At 40.3% G+C, this 11,160-nt stretch overlaps 1 protein-coding gene across 1 annotated transcript; it reads right to left on the bottom strand.

The window, feature by feature from the left end:
* Positions 1–319: 319 nt before the first annotated feature.
* LOC149130917 (septin-2-like) lies at positions 320–8,709 on the bottom strand. The gene is made up of 3 exons (XM_089343014.1): positions 8,569–8,709; positions 2,146–2,251; positions 320–432 (listed from the first exon to the last, which is right to left on the bottom strand). Exons 1-3 carry the CDS (start codon positions 8,665–8,667, stop codon positions 320–322), a joined length of 318 nt encoding a protein of 105 aa, XP_089199140.1. The 5' UTR covers positions 8,668–8,709.
* Between the last annotated feature and the right edge of the window lie 2,451 nt (positions 8,710–11,160).

The following is an 11,160-nucleotide window of genomic DNA, read 5'->3' as shown; positions in this document are numbered from 1 at the left end:
GGGCCAACCAAAGCCTTGTGAGTGGATTTGGAAGATGGAAACTGAAAGAAGCCTATCGTGTATATAAATTTGTGTGTGTGTGTGTGTCTGGCTCTCTCACAACATCACCACTTGGCAACTGGTGTTGGTTTGTTTACAGCCCTGTAACTTAAGGGTTTGGCAAAAGAGACCGATACAAGTACTTGAATTAAAAGAAATAAGTCCTGGAGTCGATTAGTTTGACTAAAAAACCCTTCAAGGTGGTGCTCCAGCATGGCCGCAGTCAATTGACTGTGATTAGTAAAAAAAAAAAAATAAAAAAATAAACAGAAGACAAAGTTTAGAGAAAATGAAGAAAAGTCTTACCAGAGGCCGATGGGATGTGTCTCTCGGGGTAAAGGTCAGCCAGAAATAAACTGTTGACCAGAGTAGATTTTCCTAAGCCAGACTCCCCTGTTTAATGGAAAAAAATATTTAAATACAGAATTATAATTAAAACGAAAAACAAATATGGTAATAAAACAAACACATTAGGGTGGATTAGTCATTGCACGGTAGCCATGGAAACGAGAAAAATTTGAAAATGAAGCCAAATTAAGAAACGATGTTAATGTTAAAAGAGAGAGATTGATTTATCTGTTTTTGGGTGTTAAGTGTGCAAACAGGATGCGTGAAGAAATCTTGACAAAGATCCCTCCATAAACAAACACTAACACCACCAGGTTTTTAAAGATTAGACAAAGTATCAGACATTCAGTAGCTTGCCGTTGCCAGCTCTTTTACTATTTATTTATCTGTCATTTAACGTCTGTTTTCCATGCTGGTATGGGTTAGATGGTTTTGACAGGAGCTGGCACGTTAAAAGACTATGCCAAGTTCTACTGCCTGGCACATAAGACATAATCATGCAACTTATGTCCAAATGGAATCGGCAAGGCTCCGGGTTCCATTTGGACATCCAAGACATGATCTCTACCATTGTCATTACTCCTTGTTCTGATGGTATTCAGAGCCACAGAAACTGTACAGTTTATAGAAGATGATGATGATGATGGCACAAATAAAAGGGAGTGATGAACTACAAGTTGGAAAACTATTGAGCAGCGCCTGTTCTTACACAGAAGTTTCAAGAATTCAGCTCTGCTCCATTCCAACCGATCCATCAAAACCTGGTATTTCTTTAAATGAATAAACAACACAGTCCCTTTATAACAACCCAACCTCCCTCCTTCCCATGATTGATGACTAAGCAAGAGTATGCTGGTTTATGAATAAACCAAAACACCACCATCTTATTTCACAACCCTGCTTACAGCCCCCTAATATATACAGCTTTCACATCTCCCATAAACCCATTTCTCTACCCACAAACTTTCTAAGAATCTGTCAGATTACAGAGGTGGGGATGGAGGCCCTGTCAAAAGTCCCCCCCTCTCCCCACCAGGTTGATAAATGCAAAGAAACTCAAAAACCTCTCATGTAGTTACCTGACCAGAAATGCAGCTCCTGATACCAACTCAAACCTGTCTCTTAATCTAATCCTAACAACGTTTTCAATTCAGTTCATTATGACTCAGTCTATCAATTTATGGTTTCTACCATGAATACCCTCCCTCCCCCCACTACTTCAGTGCATCTGTTCCTTTGATGATGATGATGTGTTAGTGAGAGGACAGGGGACATAACTGCTTTCTTACCACAATGACTAAACAATCAGCTAACAAAGTTTTGTCTACATTTTACCCTCTGGGGCACAAGTCAGGACAAAGTTGTTTATAGAAGATCAGCAGTTGCTCATGCATACCAGACTCCCCTCCTTTCCATGCCACCAATGTTATCCAAGGACAAGGCAAAGGGGTCAATACAGTTTGGCACCAGTGACTTCACAACTCATTTCTACAGCTGAGTGAACTGGAGCAATGTGAAAATAAAGTGTCTTGCTCAAGAACACAACACACAGCCCAGTCTGGGAATTGAACTCGCTACCTCATGATTGTGAGCCCAACACTAACCACCGAACCATGTGCCAAAAACCACATGGCTGTTTCAACAATGTCCCCTAAAACCCTCGAAGATGGTGGCCCAGCAAAGCTACACAGTCTAGTGAATAAGAACCGATAACATCATTAAAAGAATCCAGGAATAGATGGGTATTGTCTTACTTACCAACCACAAGTAGAGTAAACTCAAAACCCTTCTTCACAGATTTCCTGTGAACCTGGTTGGGAAGATTGGCAAATCCTACATAACCAATCTGCTCGGGGTTAACAAACTGAAATTAGAAGGAAAAAAGGAAAATGGAAAAATATATTGCAACATGAATATTTAAATATTTATTTAATGTAATTACAGGATTAACAAACTGAAATCAGAGGATAAAAAAGAAAAAACAACTACCTTGCAGTGAGATTGAACCCAGAATCAGGAAGCTGTGAAATGAACTTTTTATACTTGTACAGTAATTACTCCACCCATGGAAATTTCCATTAAGATTAGTCAATTAACTAAACCAGGATTCTGTTGTTGTTAATTACCTTCCCCTCCAATGTCATCCCCAAACTAATTAGTAAACGGACCTTCAAAACTTAAGAGAAAAAAAAAACATTGAAATTGATGATGATGATGATAATTAGGATGGCAAGGACAACAAACGATAATAACAAAGACAATCAGTTGTTTTTTTTTTGTCTCCTTTGAAGTAGATAATTTTATATTTCATTCTACCAGAGAAACCCCCACCACCAAAAAATAAATAAAAAACCATTATTTTAAATATTGAACAAATTAAAAAAAAAAAAAAGGAAAATAATGATAAAAAAAAAGTTACACAGAAAAACACTGAAGCAAAAAAAAACCCAAAAAACAAAATAGAAGGATGTGGGTTGAACCACCAAGGAAATGGGTATTTAAGGTTTCATTTCCTCTTTTTCATCACCACCACCACCTCTTTGGCTTACTTACAATCTATCTGGCTCACATTTCATACTCTTTCTCTCTCTAGCTTACAATCAATCTAGTTTACACACACACAGGCTTATAGGATTATACATACACATCAGTTTACATAAGCACACACACTTCATCCTTTCTCCCTCTCTCTGCCCTCATCATTGCTAGAAATTGGAGCCGCTTTCCTCTTTGCCTTCCCAAGACACCTTCACATCCTCCATCAAAGCAGTGATACTATGTCACCTGCATCCCCAACACCCCCCCCCCCACTCCATTCTACCAACTCACCACCACCACCACCACCACAATAATAATAATAATCCTCATATTACACTACCATTCTCATCCATCACCACCACCACCACCACCACACACTGACCAGTGGTCACCAAACATCATCACAAAGACCACTACAAACAGCAGCAGAAGCTAAACAGTTAGTGAGACTTTTACATGGTTGCTTGGCCTGCTAGAAATAGGAGCAAAATCTCTACCAAATTACACCTTACTGCCTTGAACAAAGGAGGAAACTTTGGACAATGTGTAGTCCTAGATATACCAAGACAAAGCTGGAATGCTCATCGTTTGAACAACACTCACAGGTCAGCTGACCTGGAACTGTTCAGTCGTGTCTGTTTGTCCGTGGACAAGATATCTCAAGAACTGCTAGACGGATTCAGATGAAACTTCCAGGGATGTTTGGCCTTGTGACTGGCACAAACTGGTTAGATTTGGGGATCAATCCAGTACCTGACAAGGAATCTGGATTAACTTTCCGTTTTTATTTATTTTTACTTTTTGTATTTTTGAGAGCAGTTGAGTTTATTTCAGATATTCTCATTTTAAAAATCCTCTCTGGCTAATCATTGAGAGGACATTGGTGTTGCCTTGGCAGAGGTTTGCACTCTCGTGAGGCAGCAGAAATGTTAGAATTTCATCCATCTTTATGTTGAGTTCAAATGAAGGTGTGAATTATTTTCCAAATGAAACTTGCACAAGTTGCCTGCAAACTGTTAAAGCATAAGTGTTACTGATGGTAACTGGCATGGCGATAGTAATAGTAGTGGTGGTGGTGGTGGTGGTGCAGGCGGTAGTAGTTAATGAGAGAATGAGTGTCAACCCCCCACCCCACCCCTGCTCCCTTTCGTAATAAACACTGCTGTGCAAGTTTGCACTGTATACTCTCATTTATACCCCGAAGTAACTTGCCAGCTGAGTGGGAGGAGGGAGAGAGGGAGAGAGGGTGAAAGGGGCGGACGGACGGACGGACGGACAGACAGGTTCCTCGTTTAAGGTTCTTGGTTACCACAGTGCAAATATTGTGTGTCAATATATATATGTATTTATGAGTAGATTGTAATGCGTGTGTGAGGCAAAGGATAAATAACTGCGGCAGAGCATGTCTGCTTCTAAGTGTGTGTGTAGTATTATGTGATTGAATGGATGGGCGAGAGCGTGTGCACGCATGGTGTGTGTGTGTGTGTGTGTGCATGGGAGGCTGTGTGTGTGTGTGTGTGACTAAATACAACATATGTGTGTGTGTGTGTGTGTGTGAGAGACAGAGGAAAGAATGTGGTGGGGAGAGGAAAAGTGAGAAGCAAATATATTTCGATTGCAGTTTCAACTGTGGCAGACTGCTGCTGCAGTTTGATGACAAAGCACGGCGGTGGTGGTAGTGGTGCATCCTGCATATATCAAGTGGTGGTGGTGGTGGTGGAGGAATTAGGAAGAGACAGATCTTAGACGACGTGTGTGTGTGTGGGAAAGAACTGTAGATAAATAAAGTTGGGAGACAAGACAATGGGAAGAAGAGGGAAACGAGATGGAGACAGAGAGAGAGGAAAACTGCAAAAAGAAGGGGAGGCGGGGACCAATGGAAGACTATCAAAGCCTGATAGATATAGTGAGGAGATGAGAGAGAGAGAGAGAGAGACAGACAGACAGAGATAGAGAAGAGAGAGAGAGATAGAGACAGAGAGGGGAGAGAGAGAGAGATAGAGACAGAGAGAGAGAGAGAGAGAGAGAGAGAAAGAGATAGAGCGAGACAGAGAGGGAGAGAAGAGAGGGAGAGGAAGAGAGGAGAGGGAGAGGAAGATAGAGGAGACAGAGACTGAGAGAGAAAGATAGACACAGAGAGAATGCGAGAGAGACGCAGAATATAGAGGTAGACAGAGACACAAAAAAACAAAATTTGTCCAAGTGAGCATCAGAAATATTGATTAATGAAATTACTAACGAACGCTAGAGGGAATGGGGAAAGGGGGGGAACTGAAGTATATTAATGGAGTTTGTGAATGCTAACGAACTACATAATTATGATGATGATTTTGATTACAATGCTGCCAATGGTAGAGAGGTAGAGAGAAAGAACGGGGGTTGGGGTGGGGGTGACACTGGGGCTGCGTGGGGGTGGGGGCGCCTACTGTTCCATCAGTTCTGTGACTGCACAGAAACAAAGTAACTGTAATGACAGTAGAGGGCAGTACAAGTATTGTGTGGTAAGAGAGGAAGACAAACAAGAGAAACGTGAATAAATTAGACCAGATGATACTATGGGGGGTGGGGGTGGACAGACAGGGGGTACCTTAGAGTTGAGAGAGGGGGATGCAGACACACCCACACACTTATTTGATGTCTGTCTTTGTGGTGGCACCACATAAAAATTAAAAAAATAAAAGGTTCTGTGCTCTCATGTCTTGTGACTTAGCAGTTTGGCAAACATATTGATAAAGGTGTGTGGCGCTGTGTGGTAAGAGGCTTTCTTCTCGACCACATGGTCCCAGGTTCAGTCCCACCGTGTGACACCTTGCACAAGTGCCTTCTATAGTGTCAGGCTGACCAAAGCATGTGAGTAGATTTGGTAGATGGAAACTGAAAGAAGCCTGTCATGTATGTTTGTGTGTGTGTGTGTGTGTGTGTGTGTGCGCATGAGAGTGTTTGTCTCCACCACTGTTTGACAACCAGTGCTGGTGTGTTTACGCCCCCCCCCCCCGTAACTTAGTGGTTTGGCAAAAGAGACTGATTGAATAAGTAAATACCAGGCTCAACAAAACAAAGTAAGACCTGACGCGGGGGGGGGGGGGTCAATTCATTCGACTAAAAGTTCTTCAAGGTGGTGCTGCAGCATGGGCACGGTCCAATGACAAACAAATATAAAAAAAATTTAAATAAGTACCAAACTAAAAAAAAAAAAATTCCTGGGGGTTGGCATGACCGACTGAGAAGACCTGGCAATCACAGTAGTAAAAATGTGTAAGGCTTACTCAGTGAAGGACAACCTAGGGTTAAACAACATCAATTGGAATTACAAGCTGAAGCATGAATGAAACACAATTCAGACTAATTTCTCCATTGTACACACACACACACACATGATATGTTGACCTTTAACACTCACCTCTACCCCCCGCCCTGGGGCACCCACTGAAATTCATTGTGATTGCTAACACTGCTCACTTGGTCTAATGTCTTTACATGTTTTTGTTTGTTTTCTTTCTGTTAAATGGCAAATCTGAAAGTTTAGACACACAGACATACATACACACAGAGACAGACAGAAACATACACATACATATACACACACAAAGACAGAGACATACAGAGGCAGACAGACATGTACAGAGACAGACAGACAGACAGACAGACATAGTATGCAGGGTACTTGTGTGTCTAAGGAAGAAGGGTTGAATATAAAAGCTTGCACGAAAGGAAGGGTTGACCACAGGAAGGCCATAGAAAACCTTCCTCAAACTCCGTCTGACCCATGCAAACATGGAAAAGTGGACGTTAAAAACGACAAGGATGCTTTATTTGCACCTTCACAACCAGAATGTAATTATTAGCATCTACCACGATATAACAAACCAACAGCTGTTGCCTCGTAGTCACACCTGACTCCAGGCACTTGCCAGTATATATATATATATATATATATATATATATATATATATATATATATATATAAGATCTTCTCAGAAGTTGCAAACATTTACCTGCCCCTCCACCCATGCCGATATGTAGCAAACATGTAACAGTTGAGACAGCCACTGCAACAGCAAGCTACCACACAGACAAACAAACCTGGCAACAAAACAGTATACAGATCAATTATTTTAGTCATAGTACAGACTATATATATATATATAATCTGATGAGCTGTCCACAAGGCTGTAGCCTTCATGTATACAAAACCATTGGTAACTACGACCAGAATTTAACTTTTTGTTTTCATATATTATATATATATATATATATATATATATATATATATATATATATATATATATATATATATGTTATAGTGTATATAAAAGATCATGATCCAAGCTGCGTCCTCATGACAAAGTTATTTCACTAAATTATTCTTTATTTACAAAATTAATTCAAACGAAAGCAGGGTCAGGAAAGGGTTACGGCAGCCTGGACAGCAAACAGAGTAGCAAAGCGATAGTACCAGATGTAGGGAGAGTAAAGCAATTTCGTAGTGTAGGCAGGTAAAGTGTTGAATATAGCAGCACGAGTAACGAGACTGAACACAGGTAAGCTACTACAGTTCTGAGGTAGAAGGTACCGTTTAGTAGCAAGGTGATGGAACTGTTGTAAGGTAGACAAACGACTACAGCAATGGCAGAATGTGGCATGCTTGAGTAAGCAACATAAGAAGCAGCTGGAATGTTTACTGTTTCATTCATCAGAGTTCTTCAATGGTGACATCACAGAGAGAGAGAGAGAGAGAGAGAGAGAGCCTTTCACCATCTACACAGCCACCACTACCATGTTTGCTACTTGCACCATAATAATGCAGATTTACAGTGGTCTCCACCACCACCACCATTAATAACTGAATGGCTGTAGGAGGAAGTCAGAACAGCAAACAGGAAATACGTTCAAGAGCCACCACCCACTCTCAATGTGGGCTTCACACACACACACAAACACGTGTGTGTGTGTGTGTGTGTGTGTGTACCACAAGTGGATAGGATTAGACCCAGCTGTGAAAACCTGAGACAAAGTGTGTTACAACCACAATGTTTGCTCAGGTAAACAAGTATGGTGCCACGACCAAAGCAAGAAACCCCAACAAGCAGGGCCAATAGTTTATAAATGCTAAAAGGTTAAAAGCCTGTCTAGGCATGACCACCCATTCTTTTTCTCAGGGTATAGTGTACCATGAGCTACATTATCCAATGTGTCCCCACTTTTTATTCTTTTATTTTTTTATAATGGTAGAGAGTGTTTTGAGGAAGAATTGGCTGTTATTTCTAGCATATCAAGCAACAATGCAGAAGCTCTCAAAGTTGTGGGGTAATGACAGCTAATGATCGTTTCTTTAACTTTTGGTAACACTGAATTCAACCTCATGCAAAGATGGAACCATATGAACCAACAACTCTACCACCACATTAGGAAGTCAACAGGATCACGAGTTCAAATCTCACCACGATATCTTCAATGGTATACCAGTTCTTTTTTGGACATTCAGGACAAACTAATAAAAATTCTTTGGACAAAGGGTTAAAACATAGCATCTACTCTAAAATAATAATGGCAGGTTGGTACCATCAGCAGGATTGAATTTATACATCTTGGTCATAGAGTGGGAAGATAAACAGATGAAAGAACAAATCAACAACATCTTACCCAAAGGACAGTTCTTGGTGGAGAAGAAACAAGTGAAGAGAAGGACGAGGAAATAGAATGGTTGACTTCAACCTCCCCACAAGCGTATATGTTGCTCATCTTGGTTTTTGTTGGCTTTGGAATCAGTTACTCCTAATCCTTTATTGATTGTTTTAAAAATCAAACTTAGTCGACTTTATCATAAATTAGATTGTAAATATATAAATATATAAATTAAATGTAATTGATTATGGCTGTTTTCAAGAGCATGGACTCAGTGTTGTAATCCTGGACAAAGACACAGTTCTGTTTTGAAATTTGTAGAATAACACTATGTTTGTGTTCGCTTGACAGGAGTTCAGATTCTACTGCTGCTGCTGATGGAAGATTCTGACCAAAAATTAATGCCAAAGTACAATAAACAAGTACATAAATTAAAATGTTATCTATGACAGGTTACTAAATTGAACCTACCAAGAGAAAAATGCTTGTCTTTCCATTCTTACATTTATTGTGGTAAATATTTAGCCTTTGGTCAACTAAAGCTTTGCCAATGGATTTGGTAGATGGAAACTGATAGAAGCCTGTTGCATGTGTGTGTGGGTGTGTGCATCTTCAGTTGCTTGTACAAAAGTATGACGAGTGGGGTTTCCATTCTTCTCTTACAAGTTGTCCAGACCTTTCATAGTTTCAACAATAAGTGGTCCCTCACTTGCAAAAGAGTTTAAGGGGTTAGCATCAAGAAGGACATGAAGCTGTTAAACAACGCCTGAAATAACGTTCATCCAACCCATGCAAGTAAGGGGGAAAAAGAACAAACCCCCAAAAATAATCAAACGATACTGGTTTCTTAATTAAAAGGCACAGGCATGGCTGGGTGGTAAGAAGCTTGCTTCTCAACCACATGGTTCTGAGTTCAGTCCCATTGCATGACACCTTGGGCAAGTATCTTCTACTATATCTTTGAGCCGACCAAAGTACTTGTGAGTGGATTTGGTAGATGGAAACTGAAAGAAACCTGTCATGTGTGGGTCCCATCACCATCACTTGACAACCAATGTTGGTGCGTTTATGTCCTCGTAACTTAGCGGTTTGGCTTAAGAGACCAGTAGAATAAATACCAGGCTTACAAAGAATAGTTCCTGGGGCCGATTTGTTTGACTAAAACCCTTTGAGGTTGTGCATATTTTTGTTGCAGTTTTTTTTTTTTTTTTTGGTCACTATTTTTTTTTCTCTACAATTTTGGTTCAACGTTTTAGAAATTTAAATAAATATTACTTTTCGAACATATAATGATGGCGTGTCATGTAGGAAAAAAAAAAAAAAAATTAACGAATGGCTGACAGCGCAATACATGTAGACAATGGGAAGATGTAGACAGTGTGATCTAAGGAAGACTTGGTTGCTATTTCTAGTAAGTCGAGCAGCCGTGATGAGGTGCTTTTTCGTAATGACTGTGTGTGTGCTGACATAGTTTTCTAGCTCAGGGGGTCACAATACAGCTGAACCAGTGTCTTAATGGCCATCACCCTCTGGATTGTCACAGTCGCTTAGCTGAGAACAGAGTACTACAGTAAACCAGGACACACACTAATTATGTTCACAGTTTGCTGACAGAAACTTCCTAACGAGACTCAAAGAATCTAATTTCGTTTTCTTAATTCCATTTTCTGTTGTTAATTGTTGTCACTAGGGGGCGCAGCCAACGAAATGGTAAACGCATGATGAAATATTACAGAAGGGAAAACGGAGTGGCTTATTAAAAACTAAACCGATAGTAGTAGTAGTGGTGGTGGTAGTCATAGATGTTAGTAGTAGTAGTAGTAGTAGTGTTAGTAGTAGTGGTAGTGGCAGCAGCACTGACGGGAAGTAAATAGTTGAGTAACTAATTCCAAGCTACACAAACACTCGCAGACACACACAGATTCACAGATATAATTACATACTTAAAAATATATATATTTGCATACACTAACATACATAACAAATGGGATTTCCTTAATGTTAAGAAGAGGAAAACAAAAGTTAACAAAAAGACCCCCCCCCCCCTCCATTAAACCTTTCAGTGAATTGTCCAGAAAAAAAAAAAAAAAAGATGAGCTGAAAGTATTTTCCATAAAGAAGTTTCTCCTTGTTATTTGGGATGGAGAGGGCAGGGATCTAATGAAGTCCACTCTGGTAGTATCTTGTAAAGTTTCCTTCATGTATAAGAAGAGCCAGCCATCAGCTGCAAATGAGTAAACTGCTGGCTAACATGGAGGATGCTTTCACTAATTGTGTTTAGGTGCCTGCATAAGTTGCAAAATGAAGTAGTCATGAGGAGACAGACATTGTTTCAACTTTTCCACTCTTTGACCTAGTGACACATCCAGGATGTTGGAGAGACAAAGAGAGAGAGAGAGAGAGAGAGAGAGAGAGAGAGAGAGAGAGAGAGAAAGAGAGAGAGAGAGCAAGAACGAGAGAGAGGGAGAGAGCGAGCGAGAGTGTGTGTGTGTGAGAGAGAGAAAGAGAGAGAGATAAAGAGAGAGAGAAGTCCTAGTAGCCTGAGGGATAATTCTGGTGGCTCCACTGCTGTGGTGCTACTCACAAGGCCATCTTGGCAGAGAAATAACA

The sequence above is a fragment of the Octopus bimaculoides genome, chromosome 26 (genome assembly GCF_046866305.1).
Source record: "Octopus bimaculoides isolate indiv1 chromosome 26, ASM4686630v1, whole genome shotgun sequence".
Taxonomy (NCBI): Eukaryota; Metazoa; Mollusca; class Cephalopoda; order Octopoda; family Octopodidae; genus Octopus; species Octopus bimaculoides.
The sequence above is the reverse complement of the archived record's forward strand: the minus strand, read 5'-3'. Positions and strand labels throughout refer to the sequence as shown.